The sequence below is a fragment of the Tasmannia lanceolata genome, unplaced genomic scaffold (genome assembly GCF_043159265.1).
Source record: "Tasmannia lanceolata isolate RefF3 unplaced genomic scaffold, GAP_Taslan_0.1 ptg000002l, whole genome shotgun sequence".
NCBI classification, from domain to species: Eukaryota; Viridiplantae; Streptophyta; class Magnoliopsida; order Canellales; family Winteraceae; genus Tasmannia; species Tasmannia lanceolata.
Genome location: NW_027518679.1, coordinates 26,004,579 through 26,024,058, shown reverse-complemented (window position 1 = coordinate 26,024,058; position 19,480 = coordinate 26,004,579). Strand labels below are relative to the sequence as shown.

The window sequence follows — 19,480 nt, the reverse complement described above, 5'->3', positions numbered from 1 at the left end:
ATCAAGTAAATACCGCAGCTTCCTCTCGGCTAGACTGTTCTACTGGAAGGTGCAAGCGCAAGAGTACTGATGAAGAATGCCATGAGAGGCAAGGAAGTGCTAAAAGAGATGGGAGGTGTACTCCCTTGCATTATCGGTGCATAAACATTTAAGAGGAAAGGAGTATTGAGTAACAATCTCTGCATAAAAAGTACGAAAAGCAGTAAAAACTTCAGATCTATCCTTTAATAAAAACAACCATGTTATTTTGGAATAATCATCCACAAAAATAATAAAGTATCGATATCTAGCAAGAGAGGTGGTCCTCGAGAGACCCCATACATCGAAATGAACTAACTCAAAAGGTCTCAACACCATACTAACAACCCGTGGGGGAAAGGACACCCTGTGGTGTTTCCCGAGTTCACATGACTCGAACAGAAAGGGCTGAAGCGGTGACGAGATAACAGAAGTCTGCTGGAGTCGCTGAAGAGAAGGATAACACAGGCGTCAATGCCACTGATAGGCATCAACAGAACTATTCAAATTGGTCAGCGGCGGAGTGCACTGAAGCTGATAGAGGCCATCCACCTCACATCCCGAGCCAATCATCCTCCCAGTCGAGAGATCCTGAAACATGGTTTAAAATTTCGGTTTCGGCTGAAGTTTCAGAGTTATCCGAAACCGAAATTTCGGGCTAAATTTGGTATTGGCCCACGAAATCCCTGATTTTTGGGACGAAATTTCAATCAAAATTATCGAAATTTCGAAATTTCGGTAATTTCGTTCGAAATTAGTTAACGGGATAAAAAATTATTATTTAATTATAAATTTCCGAAATTTTGGTTTCGGTACCCATTTCGTTTCGGTCCGAAATTTAAAACCGTGTCCTGAAACAGACAGTACGAAGGAAAAATGAGACGGAGCAATTAAGGGCATTGGGAACACAAAGAACAAAAGATAAAAGTAAAGCCCTGATGAGGGGTAAGAGTACCCACACCAGAAATGGGAGCCATGGTCCCATCAGCTAAAGTAACAGTCTGAGATAAAGAGTGAAAAGGACAAAAAGAACTAAGGGAAGAAGAGTTACCGGTTAGGTGATTGGAGGCCCCAGAATCAATAATCCAGGGACTCGACCTAATGAGAAGAGTAGCAGAGGAACTAGCTGGATGTGCAAAACTAGCAGTGGGTGGACGGCTGTCAAGACGAAGATGCTGGAGCTCCTCATATTCTGCGCGGAAGATGGTGAAAGTGTCAGTCGGGACGGCCGATGGAGAGCTGTCAAGGATGGACGGAGCCGTTGAAGTATCGAGAGGATCAGCAGCAGTAAGGTGAGCCGAGCGAGAGGGACATAGCTCGGGGTGTGGGGTGTAGCAAATATCAACATGGTGACCCTCCCGTCAACAATGAATGCAATATGAGCGTCCACGGCCACCAACAAGGTCACGGGTATCATTACCAAGGCTGTCACGGCCTCGACCATGGCCAACTGAGCCGCCACCACGGCCAAAATGACCGCCGCCATCATATGCAGCGAGAGTAGATCCCTCGGAAGAAAGAAGCGGAAAACTCCTTGGCATACACTGCTGAGCCCTCGAGTAAATCTCTGTAAGGGAGGGGAGAGAACCGAAGCCAAGTAACTGTTGTCGGAACTCGGAAGAGCACCGAAGTTGGTCCCGCTGATGACGGAGGACCGTTGGATCAATGGTGAAGGGCATAAAGGCATCCATTTAATGGCAGAGAGAGATGAAGCGACTATAGTGAGTGGAGAGAGAATCATCTCCGCGCTCCAGGCGAATCCACTCTGAATGGGTAGCAAAAATCCGGGTGAGGTTATCCACCCAGAGTAAATAAAAGCTGCATGATCCCAAATGGCCTTGGCATAGGTCAAATGCATCAGTGGCAGTGCTACAGTAGGGGCCATGCTCTGCCAAAGGAGGGAACGGATGATGGCATCATCCTGTCGCCACCTAGCATATGTCGGATCAAAGAGGAGCGGAGCATCTTGCTCAATAAGAGAGACCCTTCCTCGGCCAAGAAGGTAGGTCTCAACAGGCTGACGCCAGCTGAGGTAATTGGAGCCATCTAATTTCTCAGTGATCATCGGAGGAAAAGAAGACTCGATAGAGGGAGAATAAGAGGATGGAGTATAGCTGCCGGAGGGAGCCATGGGAGGAGAGGAGGCGCTCTCAACAGGAGAAGGACTGACAGGAGGATCCGTAAGGGATGGAAGATCCGTATGGGATGGAGGATCCATCGCAATTATAAGAGGTAGGCTCTCAACGATACTGGCAAAGGAGATAGAAAGAGGAAGAAGAAAAAGAAGCACGTCTCCATCGCAATTATAAGAGGTAGGCTCTCAACGATACTGGCAAAGGAGATAGAAAGAGGAAGAAGAAAAAGAAGCATGTCTAAAGACCGCAGCCCCGAGAACCCGACATAGAAGAAGAGGGGCAATCAACACACAGATAGAAGGAGAAAGCGAAACTATGGGAAAAGATCGAGACCGCGGGAAAAGAAGGAGAAGACATAAATGAAGATTTAGTCCATGGGGACGAAAGAAAGTAGGAGGAAGATTAGAGAGGCAAGGAGGATGAAAGACAAGAGAGTAAAGAAGTAAGGGAGATGATAAAGGAGGGTCTAGAGAGGGTCAAGGAAGATAGAAGACGTGGCGAAAGAGAGCACGGCTGGTGGATGGAGGAAGAGGGTGGCGAGGGGTTGATGGGAGAGGGTGCGTGGGGTTAAGGAAGAAAAGAGGAGAAGGTGGGGATATTAGGGTTAGGGTTAGATAAGAAAAAGAGAAGAAGGAACAAAGAAAAAAGAAAAGGAAAAAAAAGAGAAGAATGAGGAGGGAAGAGATTGAAGAGACCTCCAATGGCGGGCCCTAGGCATCAAGAACCCTAGGGCTCTAATACCATGTTGAGAGAGGAGAAGAGAGAAGATAAGAGAACATTAAAAGAGAGAAAATTATGAGTTAGGGTATTCTCCCCCTCACTTATGTATTTATATAAAGGGGAAAGTACAAAGGCTAAAATGCCCTTAGGCATGCTACACACTTCTAACACCTCCCATCAGCCTTTACCTGCAACAAATGATCAAGGCACGAAGTCATTCAAAAAAAAAAAAAAAGATGATCAAGGCACAAAAATTGGCACGCCATCCCCGGTATGGATCCCCACCTTTCTATTTCCTTATAGTATATACCTTTTTTTTTTTTTTAAAGGAAGTATATTCCTATTCCACCTCTTGAATCTCTGCCATCAGTTTTACACCCATATTTTCCCTAATCATCCCAATTCTTGTCACCCTTAAGATATTACCTCGAGCAGATCATTCACCCTTATTGCATTACCCTATTAGATATCATTTGGGCCATAGTTAGGTTTTTTTTTTCATATATGATTTTCTATAACAACATTGACCGGGATTTGATTTCTTTTATTCATTAGTTAGTTGTTTTCTCTTGGGAGTACTGTATAGAAGTTGTTTGGGATGAATTAATTTCTTTTGATGAATGAACTCTAAAGCTTATAATTTCTTTGAAAACCCTAGCCGAGTTTTGAAGCTTTAACATTGACAACGCATGTCACTAGGTGTTCAATGTTTTAAAACCATTATGCGTGATTTTATTTGCGTATGTGATAGTTTTTTAAGTGAGTATTTGTGTTTAATCTAGCACTTCCAAAAGGTTTATCTAAAATGTTCATTCCCATGCATTTCCATAATTTTAGAGGATTTCCACCAAAATTTCCACTCGAAACCGACATGTTTCCATATCTTTCATGATAAAAAATGCATATAGTGTCCAAAACTTGAAACCGTGTATGCCATTTATAGACTGCTACATTTAAAACAGTCCATTCGAAACCGACATGTTTCCATGTCTGTCATGATAAAAAAAATGCATATAGAAACCAAAACTTGAAACCGTGTATGCCATTTATAGACTGCTACATTTAAAACAGTCCATTGATTTCCTTATCACAGTTATTTTCTGCACCAAACAGTCCTATTTTATTTCCCTATTGCACCCTTATCAATACAGATTTTAACCAAGTTCCTTCCCAATCCTTTACCCTATCTACAAACCTATTTACACTTTAGTCTTTAGAGTCTTACCCTATCAAATTTCAGTTTACTTGAACACCGCTTTCTTGAGATTGTTCTTTATTATTGGAGATAGTCTAATACAGTTACATCATTGGTAACCCTCTATACTGTTGGTAGCATAGCTACATGAATAGTGATCTTCCCTTCTGTCACTTGCACCAATCTGGTATCAGTGATTCATTGGCATCCATCCTACATCAATTTCATATTAGAGGTAGGACTTATCAGCTAAGGAACCCAAGTCCAGAGGTGAAAGAGGTGCTCTTAAATCTGGCTGACAAGAAGAGTTGTATTGAACTGCAAATGGTAAGATCTGAATCTATAAATTGCTTCTTCTTATTTTGGACCGGTTGAATCTACAAATTGCTGTATGCTACAAACATGGAAGTGCCTAGGTTTCATGGAAGCAATGATGAACAAGTGTGTTTTGATTGGATAGACGCATTAGAAGAGTATTTTATGAAGCACAACATGAATGGTGAGCAAGAGAAAATGATCAAAGTTGACAAGATGTCACTTTGATCCGGTGTGACAGAGAATGGTGAGGATACTAGAACATAAACGAAGTCTAATGAGAAACCCACTCATCATTCGTTGGAGTGACATAAGTGACCACTTAATGGAAAGATTTGCACCAAATACTTTAGAGATACTAAAGGTTGTGTTGCTTAAGGGTTTGAGAGGAGAAAGCCAAGGCTCTTGCAATGATGCTATCCGCTTGTCTAAGGATCCAAACAACTTGCTGAATGTGTTGGACCAAGCATACAAAAAGACATTAATTCAACCATTTATAACGAGGCTTGTGTGCGAGGATTGACAGTGCGAAGAGTGACTGACTTGCACTCGTCATCCTGATCCAATTCTGACAATGCGTGGCTCGCTAATGTTATTTATAGATTAAGAAAGCGGCCATCATCCTTCAGAGTTAGTTAAACCAGAAGTTAGCCTGTGCACATTATAATCAAGAGGGTAACAATCGTTATCCAGCACAACTAAAAGATGTGAGTTGTTAGATAGTCACTAGGAGCTTAGATGACATCGAAGGACGCTGATGATGTCAGGGGAATAAACACAAATTTGTTTGTTTCACATATGGTCGCAAAGCTTAAATTCTATATTGAAATTGAATTCAACATACGGATTGTGATCGTAAAAAGGATAAGACTGCCTTGAGTAACTATTATGCTAGAAGTATTAGGTATGGTGAAAACGTCATCCATTATCCAGATGCACCTAGAGTACAACCAAAAAAATCTCAACATTTCAACCCCAGCTACCATTCACAGTACCACGACTTTAACTCACTTAAGTCGAGTTTTTCGCAACTGGGGAGAGATGATAGAGATCAAGTACCCTTAAAGTATACCAATGTACATACAAAGAATGTACCTCCAAAGCCCCACTCATGAAGTAGCAGAAGATGGAGGAGGGTCTACTACATGAAAGGTTCCGTAAAGGGTGTCATCATCAATTATGAGTCTTATTATCAACATGGTGTCATTATCAATTGTTGGCATCATTATTGATGGAGTGTCATTATCACTAATGATCCAACCTATTAGATACTTGTGACATAATGTGGCATCATGTCACTTAAGTCACATACGTACCACTCTTTGATAAGAAAGAATTATATTGGTCAATAGAGTTGTTACTTTTCTTTTGTTAATAGTATTAGGAAATTTGAGCAGGTAATGTGACATGTGTCAGCACACTATTCGTATATATTAGTAGTAGTTTAGTTGTAGTAGGATTACTAAAGAGTTCATGTAATGGTAGGATTAAGAGGTTAAAATTTAGAAAGTTGAACAAGTATTTGGGCAACATACCAGTTTCCTATTGGTAGAAAAATATTAGTCATTTGCAACAACGACTAGTCGTACTTAGGTAATAAGATTAGGAGTTCTTTTCAATTTTTGTATGGCTTACTATGCCTATTAATAATGTAAGGCCTTTTGGCCCTAAAACAGAGAATTTTGAATGAAAATTGAAGTTTTCTGAATGTGCTTGGGTGTGATCCTCTTGCCCTAAGTTGTGATGCCTTATATCCTATGGTGTGATGCCTAGGAGACCTCTGGTGTGATTCTAGGTCATTTTTTATCCCTACCCCTTTTATTTCTTTGCTCTTCTTCTTCTTCTCCTCCCCATCTTCTCTGTCGTCTCTATTTCCTATGCCTGCAATCATTATTTCCCACACAAGTCCACCGACCATCTAGGCCCACAACAATCTCCTCTATAATTCCCTTCACGGCAAGCTTGAACCTTAAACCCTACACCCAAATACCTTAACAGATCAAACATAGACCCATTCCCTACCTACGGACTGCCCAGAAAACATTGCTATCACATAGAAACTGTTATCCATCGATATTTAATACATAACTTTACATCTATCAATATTTTTGGTTTGCCAGTGCATAGCATTGTAATTTTTTCCTTTCGCTTTTTCTTTCTGTATTTTGACCATCTTGGACCTATTAATGAATCTTTCACCATTCAAAAAGAAAACTTTACATCTTATATTACAGTCCTATTTCCCCTAAGACCTAAAAACAATATTCCATATCCAGAATCTTCCCTACACCCTATAGATGTGTTCGATCTATAACCAGCCATAAAACCCTATCCTTACCCAAACTTTACCCTTTAAAGCCTTCTGCCCAATGTGTTTAATCCGAGATCTTCCCTCCTACCTGTTCCAGAAATTCAATAGATATTTTTTCCTAGATCTGTTATAGATTTTTGACCAATACATATTTCATACTTTAACAGTTCTAAGCCACACATACACCTTCCCAGAAACCTTTTACAGATTTAGCACCATATCATGTATCCATTATCTGCCCAGAATTCTCTTTGATAGCCTTTGAATGGTTAATTCAAGATCTTTTACAGAAATTTCACTGCAATAGTCTTTTCTCCATACCCTTTCTAAATTATTTTCCAGATCCCAGCACGACCCTTGAAACTTATTTTAGCCTCCTAGAAACCCATCTTTACCCTTACAATTTTAGAACTGAATTTCTTCATTTTGAAATTTGTTCCTGAAATTCTGTATGATAACAGTCCACAATTTATTTATTTTTGAAAAATGACAAATATATATATATATATATATATATATATATATATAGAGAGAGAGAGAGAGAGAGAGAGAGGAAAGTGTCTCTAGTCTCTCCCCTAGATAAGCTTATCTACTCCTCCCTTTAAAAAAACACAGTGGGCCCACGCTGTTTGGATGATCCAAAGCATTCATTTGATAGGTCCTAACATAGATATGGTGTGCCCAAAAAATCAGCACCAAAGGGTCATCCTAGAACTTCGTTTTGTGGGGCACACCGTGTCCAAAATGGACGCATATAAACGTGGACGTTTATATGTGTCCATTCTGGGTACCACAAGGCCCCACAAAACGAAGTTCTAGGATGACTCTTTGGTGCTGATTTTTTGGGCACACCCTATCTATGTTAGGACCTATCAAATGAATGCTTTGGATCATCCAAACAGCGTGGGCCCACTGTGTTTTTTTAAAGGGAGGAGTAGATAAGCTTATCTAGGGGAGAGACTAGAGACACTTTCCTCATATATATATATATATATATATATATATATATATATATATATATATATATATATATATAGAGAGAGAGAGAGAGAGAGAGAGAAAACGGTTCCTACACATATGTGTAGATAAGTTATCTACACACTAGCTTAAAATACATTGAGGGCCACATTATTTGGGTGATCCAAACCATTCATTTTTAAGGCCCTCACATAGATAGGGTGTCCACAAAAAATCAGACCCATAGGATCATCCTAACCATTCGAACTGTGGAGGCAAAAAATGGACTAATTTGTGAAGGTTTAAAGACATCCATTTTACCTCCACAAATCGTAGGGTTGGGATGATCCTATGGATCTGATTTTTTGTAGACACCCTATCTATGTGAGGGCCTTTAAAATGGATGGCTTGGATCACCCAAACAATGTGGGCCCCCACTGTATTTTAAGCTAGTGTGTAGAGAACTCTCTACACATATGTGTAGGAACCGTTTTCTCATATATATATATATATATTGATATTTCATACGAAAGTTACATGAAGAAGGGACCAAGAGTCCCCCATGAATACATCGTATGATGGCCAAGGAGAGAACTCCGGAGCCCTAAACGGTAAGAAAAAACTGTCCAAAAGCTATCCCATTTACATTCCCACTCCAAAACAAAAACATAAGACTTTCTAATAAATTTTGCGATCTTGAATCGAGCACCCATAGTAGAATTCCAAAAGAACTTTGCCATCTTCCTCGAAGATCTTGAATAAAACAACTTGAAAGCTTAACAGCTTCCACAACCTTTTGCAATCTTCCTCGAAGATCTTGAAGAAATACCTTTCACATCTGTCTCTATTTCGTAGGGTCGAAGCAAAGACCCTCATCCTTTTCCTACGACATCACCTATGTCGAAGAAATCCAAAACAAACTATATCCGATCCTTTACCCAAGAGCTTTTTGCCTTCCCAAAAGAAGACATTCTCCTAAGATTACAATCATCAAAACTTAAGAGATTCCTGACCAAAGCATCTAAAACAATCCCAAAAAGACCCAACCCAAAATCTGTACAAAGAGCAAACCCCTTCATTTCCTGAGAGCTTTGAGCTCTCTTCTGCCTCTCCCAGGGGTTCTTCCTTTTTTCTCCTCCGCATCCCGCTTCTCAATCTCAAGGAACATTTTTTTTGTCCCATCCACATTCTCCTCGTACCCTATTCCCATATGATCCCCCATCTTTGTCATCTTAGCAAAATCATCAGAGTATGCCTTCTCCTCTTCATCCATCACAGACTTCTCTTCCTCCATTGAGACCACCTCTTCTTTTTCCGACGAAACTTTCTCCTCCTCCTCTGAGACATCATTTTTCGGTCTACACTGAATGTTGTTCATCCTTACCAATGCAGGATTTGATTTTTCCGCTAAGCTCCACCTCCATCGAGTATCTTCTAAACCCAAAACATGTTTGCTAGCCTACTACCTTTACCCATAATCTTATATTTCTTGTTCAAGACCGATTAATATGCGAACTGCAACATATGTAACAGTCCTGTCATAGTTATTTTCTGCAACTAATAGTCCTTCTTTACTTCCCTACAGCACCCTTATCCACCCCGATTTTATCCATGTTCCTTTGCGTTCCTTACACCTATCTACAAACCTGTTAACCACTTTAGCCTTCACCTTCCTGCCTTATTAGATTTCAGCTTACTCATCTACCTCGTTCTTGAGGTTGTTCTTTATTACAGAAGATAGTCTTCTACCGCTGCATCCTATTAGTAGCAGAGCTACATGAATAGTGATCTTCCTATACCTGCCCCGCCTCATTTGGTATCAGAATTATATGAGAAGTGATTCCTTGGCTTCCGCCCCACATAATTCATATAAAGAGAGGATCTTTCACCCACCCCCCAACACACACAATGAAAAAAAAAAAAAACTGTCTTATCATTTGTTGACGGTTCTTCGACCAACTATGTATTAGTCATTTAGCTTTTCTATGGAAAATGGTAAACTAAAAATTGTAATCAAAAGAATAGTATTAATTGAAACAAAATGGAATGACAGAAACTATTGGGAATATCTAGAACAAACTGAGACATGGGAAACATGTTTCAATGCAGATCCTATACCGGTTCCATTCTGTTGTGGAAATTCTGTCTAAAAAAAAAAAAGATGAATTATAAACTATAAAACCATAAAACCATTTAGGGGCTGTTCGTATACACGGATTTTAGAATCTTGGATTTCCTCAAAATCGTAAATGGGAGACAAGAGAAGAAGGAGACCAGCCGTCATTTTCTGATTTCTCGCCCTTCTTTCCGTCACCAAGAGAGTAGGAGATCATCCCATGTTTCCAGGTTTTAGAAATCTCAGGATGGGGGAGAGATTTCTAAAACCTGGATTTCTTACTTAAAATCCAAGATTCTAAGAGAAGCGAAACGGACGGTCTCCTCCTCCTCTTGCCCCCCATCCAGGATTTTGAGGAAATCCAAGATTCCAAAATCCGGGTATCCAAACGGCCCCTTCGGGTGTAATCGGTAACCATTTTATAGATTTTTTTCATGAGATGGGCAGGAGAGGGATAATGAGAATCTTCCGAAGTGGATCGTAGTCGCTTTGAAAATCTCATTATTCCGCATATAATAGCAGCAAAAAATAGGAATAGCAAGAAACAGGCTTCGCAGATCTCTTTACCGAACTTCATCAAACTTTATCTTTGCGATTTCTCATTCACTGCACCCGAGAATGCAGGCGCATAATGGCTGCCGAACACAACCTTAAGTTTCATAAAATGATGCCCTTGTTTCCTTCTCTTTTTGTTTTTCACTGTATTCTCTTATGCTCTGTCCACTCGTCGGGAAAAGAAAGGAAACTGACGTGGCAAAAAGGGAAGGAAAGGAAAAGAAACCTGACAGAAACTTGTCAGATGAGCATTTCGTTGCACAAAAAGCCGACAGAAACTACAGAAATATGTGTTTAGTTGCACAGAAACTCAACACAAACCTGTTAAACATCATGTTAAAAAGGAACTGTGACAAACTAACATACAGAATGAGGCTCACATAGAACCTACACCACAAATATGTCCAAAATAAGTGGGTCCAACATATGGTTTACAATGTGCATATCAAAATAAGAAAACCATCACAAACAAAAGAAGAAAAATAACAATGCCAATAAAATTATCACAAACAAACTATCACAATCTATTTCCTAACCTGTCAAATAACCATCAACCAATAAATTTTAAAACAAAACACAACATAATCAATTAACAAAACCATGTCTCAAGATATAAATCTGGCATCCAACAACATAGACTGCCAAGATAACCAACCACCTAAGCATGTCCGTGGTGGATAATAACAAATCCAACAAAATAAACCACCCAACATAACCAAATATTAGTTTGAAAAAAGGTACGCAATAGTACAATCCATCCATGTAAAAGCACACACTACTGGACCACATATGCCATCTTAAAAAACACCCATTAACTGCGCTCTGCATCTAGATGGGCGATGTAACTTAATCGCTGCAATCAATATGTATGCTAACTGGTCTTTATGAACGGGCCCAATGCCCAGTTGCATAATCATCCCCAAAAACTATCTGGGATTCCTCGAGCAAATCATGTCGCCGTTTCAAAATTCTCAAATCTTCAGGATTAGACTGTATGGAAGAATAGAGAAGAACAGATGTAAGAATCGTCATTTTATACGAAAACAAAACATAAAATACTACATAACCATATATACAGTAACATGTGTTGTGCTCACTTCTTTGGATATAGAAATCATCTTGGTTGTCGAATCCCAACCAAACCCACCTTGTTCCAAGATTTTCTTCACTTGCTTGTAGTTCTTCTTCTAGGTTCTCAACATATTCTTGATATGGGATATGTTCAGGTTCAAATTGTGGGCATTGTTGATAACGAGGACGGCATTAATAAATGCCACGTCCTTGAATCCATTCATAACTTTATTCCCTTCCATAATTTAATTAATCATGCTGGGTAACAAAGTCATGTCCAAATCTATATTCCACATATTGTTGTAATACTACAACAATATACAATTGAAGGATTCAAAATTATGATCCATTTGATGATCCTTCGAAAATATATAAAATGGATAAAAACAATCAAAATACGAAGCCAAATGAAACAAACATCGCATATCATCAACATAATCCCCAAACACGACATGGAATGGGGCTTGTAACACATAAAAAGCAGTAACAATAACAATTAAAACAAGCCCCAAACACGACATGGAAAGGGATTTGTAACACATAAAAAGCAACAACACATCCATGACAACATAATCCATGCTTTTAAAAAAGACCCGTCTGATACACTATTTCTCAAGCTTCATTAATATAAAAAGAAGCAAAATACAACTTCGAACTACCTGAGAATGAGTACTGGTTTACCTTCTTCGAGCTTCAAACAACGTACAAATCATGGATAAAGATAAATAGATAAAAAAAATTAACAAGAAAAAAACCTACATCGAACATAATGACATTACAACAAAATAAGTACACAAAATACGGAAATAAGAATACAAAATATACAAAATTGTAACATAAGCTAATGGGCTTATATAGCTCATTTATGTATTTTGTGTTCTTATTTTCGTATTTTGTGTTCTTATTTTGTTGTAATGTCATTATGTTCGGTGTAGGTTTTTTCCTTGTTAAAAATTTTTATCTATTTATCTTTGTTCATATTTTGCAGGTTGTTTGAAGCCCGAAGGAGGTAAACCAGTACTCATTCTCAGGTTGTTCGAAGTTGTATTTTGCTTCTTTTCATATTAATGAAGCTTGAGAAATAGTGTATCGGATGGGTCTTTTTTAAAAGCATGGATTAGGTTGTCGTGGATGTGTTGTTGCTTTTTATGTGTTATAAGTCCCTTTCCATGTCGTGTTTGGGGCTTATTTTAATTGTTATTGTTATTACTTTTTATGTGTTACAAGCCTCATTATATGTCGTGTTTGGGGATTATATTGATGATATGTGATGTTTGTTTCATTTGGCTTCGTATTTTGATTGTTTTTATCTATTTTGTATATTTTCAAAGGATCATCAAATGTATCATTTTTTAATCCTTCAAAGTTATGATGGATTCAAGGACATGGCATTTATCAATACCATTATCGATATCAACAATGCCCACAATTTGAACCTAAACATATCCCATATCAAGAATAGATTGAGAAACTTGATGAAGAACAACAAGCAAGTGAAGATAATCTTGGAACAAGGTAGGTTTGCTTAGGATTCAACAACCACGATGATTTCTATATCCAAAGAATTGAGCACAACACATGTTACGGTATGTATTATTTTATGTTTTGTTTTCGTATAAAATGACGATTCCTACATCTGTTCTTCTATATTCTTCCATGCAGTCTAATCCTGAAGATTTGAGAATTTTGACACGGTGACATGATTTGTTTGAGGAATCCCAGATAGTTTTTGGGGATTATTATGCAACTGGGTATTAGGCTCATTCACAAGGATCGGTTAGTATTGGTACTGATCGCAGCCACTAGGTTACACCGCCCCAATCACGACGTGGAGCGCAGCTAATGGGTGTCTTGGAAGATGGCATGTGCAGTCCAGTAGTGTGTGCTTTAACATGGATGGATTGTACTGATGCATACCCTTTTTTGAACTAATATTTGGTTGTGTTGGGAGGTTTATGTTGGATTTGTTATTATCCACCGCGGACATGATTAGGTGGTAGGTTATTTGTTGGATGCTAGATTTATGTCTTGAGACATGGTTCTGTTAATTGATTATGTTGTGTTTTGTTTTAAAATTTGTGGGTTGATGGTTGTTTGATAGGTTTGGAAATAGATTGTGATAGTTTGTTTGTTATAATTTCTTTTGTTTCTGACAATTTTCTTATTTTGATATGCACATTATAAACCATATGTTGGACCCACTTATTTTGGAGACATTTGTAGTGTAGGTTATATGTGGGCCTCATTCTGCATGTTAGTTTGTCACAATTTCTATTTAACATGATGTTTAACAGGTTTTTGTTGAGTTTTGTGCAACTAAACACATATTTTTGTAGTTTCTATTAATTCCTGTCAGGTTTCTATGCAACGAAACGCTCATCTGACAAGTTTTTTGTCAGGTTTCTTTTCCTTTCCTTTCCTTTTTGCCACATCAGTTTCCTTCCATTTCCTTTCCTGACAAATGAACAGAGCATTTTAAACACTTCAACTATCGTGATTGAGGACTATTTTCCCATATGAACGCATTTCTAAAAAAACAAGGTTCATTCAAATCCTAAAAAACAAGGTTCATTCAACTCCTAAAAACAAGGTTCATATGACTCGGTCACGAAGATCATCCTGGGGGCATAGTTGGTGGCCTAGATCCACCACCCCCCACTCCGAAATGGTGGCCAAATAGTGTACCAAGGTAGTCAAATGTTCCATCTGTTGATGTAGACAGTCTATCCGCTCTCTATCTTAGTTTTGGCTATCAATAAGTTTATAATTCCATTATGGGAACCAAGCAACTGATTTTCAAACTCCATTTTCCACAACGTGTTGCAATTGAAACTACTGCTGATGATGTTGCCACCAGCAGCAACAAGCAAAAGGAACACCAAGATCGAAAAGGTAGGCAAACAAGTATACAGCAAAACAATAGGCTTAGCCCGCACACTACAAACACTATAAAATAAATAAATAAATTATACGAAACATGGAAATTTGTGAAACAGAATATGCCAAGAAACATACAAAACAGAAGTGCACAGGAACGCATTATTGTCGAAATTGAAAATAAAAACAAAAAAAATTGCAGATGTATTAAATGATATACAGTGTTCAGGCACTAGTCTATACCAGAATCTAAATCCTCTTGAAACATAAGAAGCCCCCACCAAGAGGGGTCCAAGGAGGCACAATTGGGTTTTAATATTGAATTATATATGATAATTTCGACAGTGAGCAATCATCAAAAAATTCAATGAGCTAGAAGTTTAATTTTTCCCACTATCAAGGCAAAAATCATCCTATTAACCCACGCTCAGCAAGACATAGTAAAGGGTAACACATACCAATACATGAATGACTTTATCTAAACAACAGTACAATAAAATGGCTAAAATATTGAATGGATTGGACCTACACTACTGTGACCACCTTATTCCAATCTGGCTATTTTATGATGATAAAAACTCCTCCATCACTTTGTTGAGCATTTCTTAATACAATACCATTCAAATACCTTTGATTTTCCTTATATGCATAGCATTGAAGATTCAAGTAACTACTTAAAGCTCTTGAACTATTTTAGCTATTACCTATTTTGAATTTATTTATTTTTCTTTTCTTGACATGGGACTCTATTTTTTTATTATTTTTTTGTTTAATAAATATTTCAAATTCTTTATTAAGCTAAGCTCTAAATGAAGACATCATTTCAAGCTCTTAAGACATGAATATTAACCAAAATTATTGGTATGTTCTTCCTAAATTAGCAACTTATCTTAGAATCAATATTAGCAACATAGGCCTATACAAATTAAGTAAAGCTCATCGTACTTAAGCCCCTGGATACTAGAGTATAGACTGTAAAACATTGGGAAGATTATTGCAGAACACTAACTCAGGCCTAATGTTTTAGATCAAAAAGTCAACTCACAGATACAAATCGATTTCTAATCCACTTGGACAAAACACTAGGTCAAAGTAGTATTTCTGAATATAAGTATTTTTACTAGTCAACAGTGAGCTTCATCGTATCGCATGCAGATGCAAAAAGGCCAATAAACCTAGATTGATTTAGCAAGGATTGCAGCAATAAACAAGTTGATAAAATACATACTAAGGACTCCACTAGACAGATCATTGTCCCCTGGTGAACGACAAAAGACCAGATCTTGATGAATCTTCTTTATCATATGTTCGATGATCTTCATCCGTGTGAGAGGAACTCTTTCCAATGCAGTGCAAGCGAGTCTCATGAGAGGCATTGTAAAGGGTCTGATTCCATCTGTTTGCTATCAAAACAAAAAACTTATGAAAACTTGCAATGAATATAAATAATAACAAGTGGTACATCTAACCGAACAACGCACAAGGAATTCTTATTGTATTTGTCCAAGAAAACAAAACCCACCGGAAAGGGAGAAAACCCCATTATTTCCATGTTGAAATGTATTAAGAAATCAAATAAAAAAGTTGGCATACAAAAAACACAAAACAAATGACATTTCACAACAAGGATCAATTAGAAAAAATTCTACAATTAAGAAATCTCATATTCTCGAGGGTCAGTTTGGTTGCACAAAAGCCGGCCTGGCTTAGGGGTTTTTTCTTGGTTTTTGGGTGACACGTCATCCAAACCCTTTGTCGATTGACAATATAACATTGAAATCCCAAAGGACTACCAGGGATGTCTCCTGCTTGCCAGGTGACGTGGCAACTCCTAACAAAATCCAAGCAAAAAAAACACCAAAAGAGTGGTTTTTTTGCCAGGAACGATGCTTTTTCTCTCTTTCTCTCTCTTCTCTCTCTATATTGGTAATGACACCCCGTACCACTAATCTACAAGGTTGACAACCAATCACTGGTCACCACTATTTTACGAGGTAACTAAAAGGCCTGTCTTCTCCTTGTTGACTAGTTACACCACCACCCTACAAAGTAACTACCTGCAACCAGACAGACCCTAGGCTCTAAACCTTCAATATAGTGAAGACAGGATAAGAGCCTTCCTACACTTGGTAGATGGAACACATTAGATTTGTAGTGTTTATAACTTACTGTGTATGATTCTCCTCTTCAAAGTCACTTTCGTGAGTTTTGGTTGTTCATAGGGTTGCTCCTAAAACAGAGATGTAGATGCAGTTATTGAAGAAAGAGGAGAGATTTACACGGACTGTGGACGCAAGTCAACAAATGAACCACACAAATCTTTGCCTCTTGTGTTATATGTTATTTTCTTTAATTTTGTTTTTTTTTTTTAATTTGCATTGCATCATGTTCCAAACAAATGGTATCAGATCTTCCGTTGAATAGTCAGATTAGTTGTCAATTTCAATCCGAGACAAGTTCCATTTTTTCTCTTGGATTGAAACTTCTAGTGTTCCACTCATTCCACTCTTCCATTCCGGAAAATATACTACAAGATTTGGAGGTGAGAAAATTTTGAAAATGAAAAAAAAAAAAAAAAAAAAAAAAGAAGAAGAAGAAGAAATTGAAAAACAGAAATATTCAGACCAAAAATGGTATTGTAGAACCAAACTTAGAGATCAAACACAAAAATGGTCATCTTCAAAAGACGTCCAGGTCCGCAAAAGGTAACCGGAAGCCTGGGGCTTAGGACAAAGTAACGTCTGAAGCCCCTAAAGAAAGGATAAAGTGAGAAATTGCAAACATTTTGAACCTTTTCCATCGAGTTGTTACACCATTAGCGAATGCCTATTTGGCAAAAACAGAAGAAAAAAGACCATATAGTACCAATAGAACAGAGAGATTCGGGTGAAAGGAGAAGTCGAGTGGAAGTGCACCTCTTAGTCTAGACAAGTCCGTAGAAGGAGGAAAACAAAAGGGGGATTTTTTTTTATAGATTTTGACCCTCTCATTCGATTGAGAGGGTGATATGTCTTCAAGGCCTCTCAACAAACCATGAAAAATAAAAGGTCAAAATGGTATAGCCACTTTTTAGTAGGATTTTCTAGAATTTCGACCATGATGTTTTGTTTGGTTGGTTGTTCATGAATCCATTCCGGAGCAGAGTATTATAGAAATTTCATCCAGAATGGAATGGAATTGATGAAGAGTTCCAGGAAAAAATAAATTAGCATGGCGGATCTTGTGTTGGATGATTTTGTGCCTTTCAATGTTTCTTCAGAGACAAAAAGCAAAGGGGTTGTCAGAAAAATTGAAGAAAATATACGAACAAAAATCATTAGTGATTAAAATCTTTCTACGAATGCAACTCTACAATTTAAAAATGAAAGATGGGGTTATCTTTCCAAGAACACCCAAACAAGTTCAACCACCTAATCAACAAGTTGATGGAGGTCAATGTTAAAATCGACGAAGAGGAGAACGCTATTATTTTACTTTGTTCAATGCCTGGGTCATTAAAGAGGTTGGTCATGAATTTGAAGCACATTAAGTCTCTTGAAATGGAATCTGATGTGGCATCACGTCTTACTTAAAAAAAAACAAGGAGAAATTTTGGTCAAGGTTATTTAGGAGATGCAATGCTTGTGTGGGGCAGATCCATTGAGGGATAATGAGAAGCGAGAACAAGAACAGATATAAGCCCAGAGGGATGGAAAAGGTTAGGTGTCAGGGTTGCAGAAATCGAGCTATGTGAAAATGAATTGTATATTTAAAAAGGGGGTGTTTGAGGAGCCCAAATCAGTTCTTAGGATTCGCAAGGGAATTTGTAGAAGGTAAAAATATTAATGATTATGAAGATGGTGATGTGTTGTCGGTGTTAGAGAGGTTAGATATGTTGAAGTATTGGGTTCATGACTCCATTTCATCTTTACATAATCCAATACATCTTTCCATATGACACACTATAGGGAGTGGTTCCACAAATAACGTTCATGTGAGGGTGCTGTCGTCTCCGTGGCCTACAACAATAAACATAAGGTAGTGAGAATTAAAGATAACTCCGCCTGTGTTTTTCACAGCCTGTCCCAAGCCAGGATAAAGGAGGAGGGTTGGCGTCAGGTTGGCAACTAGTTTGGGACAAAGGCTTTGTTGTGTTGAGTTGAGTTGAGTTGAGTTGAGTGGGAATTAAAGATGTGAATATCAAAATGTTTGATGGATATGGGATCATCACATCTGGTGTTAGACACATCCTTGGTCTTCGGAAGATCTTTTAACATTGGGAAAATTTGATAACATGGCCTAAAATAATCTGATGAAGGCGGTCAATTGGCAGTGGTTAAAGGCATATCGGTGGTCACAAAGGGAGAACTGATAGGCAATCTATATGGGCTTATTGGAAAGAGGTTGGGTGAAAAGTTGTTATTGCATATGCAAAGTCGAAACCCTCGATGCTCATCTGGGTCATATGAGTGAGTGTGGACTTCATGTAATTCTTGAACGAAATCTATTTTATGGTTTAAAGCACTCTTTCTTTGGTTTTTGTGAGAATTGCTTTTTAGTAAACATAGATTATCTTTTTATTTGGCTACGAATAGAAGTAAAAATTTCCTTGACTTAAGTTCATGTTGATACATGGGAAGCACATGTTGAGTCATTAAGAGCTTCATATTTGGTCACATTCATTGATGGTTTTTTCACAATAAGAGTGAGCGTAAAATTAGATGATTTTAACAAATTAAGAAAATTTAAAACACCAGTGGAGAACCAAAAAGGTTTGAAAATTAAGGGCCTAAGGACCGATATTTGGAGCGGAATTTTGTTCAAATGAGTCTAAAGAGTTTTATAGAGAACATGATACTATAGGCATTTGATGATTCCTAAAATACTACAACAAAATGGTGTGGCTGAAAGGATGAAGCATACTCTTGTAGAGCATGCCAGGAGTATATTGAGTACCCTAAGCTAGAGAAATATCTCTGCATTGACGCTATAACACAACTTGTTTCAAATCTCCCACAGTTTCTCTTGTTTAGAAAACTTACAGAAGAGGTTTAGACAAGCTTATCTTTGAATTATTTCTTCTTTCGTGTTTTTGGTTGTGATAGTTATGCTTCAATCCCAATGGAAAAGCAATCCAAGTTAAATATGAATTCAAAAGGCTGTATTTTCTTATTTATAAACATGAAAGAAAGGGATATAATTGTGGGATCCTACTACTCACAAGCTTTTTA

The 19,480-nt window shown here is 37.9% G+C and overlaps 1 protein-coding gene across 1 annotated transcript in view; it reads right to left on the bottom strand.

Moving 5' to 3' along the window:
• The window catches only part of LOC143883234 (ATP12 protein-like protein), a 30,254-nt gene that overhangs the window by 7,301 nt on the left and 3,473 nt on the right, over nucleotides 1-19,480 (bottom strand). Inside the window, exon 2 of the mRNA XM_077386584.1 lies at nucleotides 15,499-15,673. Within this exon, the coding sequence (XP_077242699.1) occupies nucleotides 15,499-15,673 (175 nt within the window). The remainder of the gene's footprint in view (nucleotides 1-15,498; nucleotides 15,674-19,480) is intronic.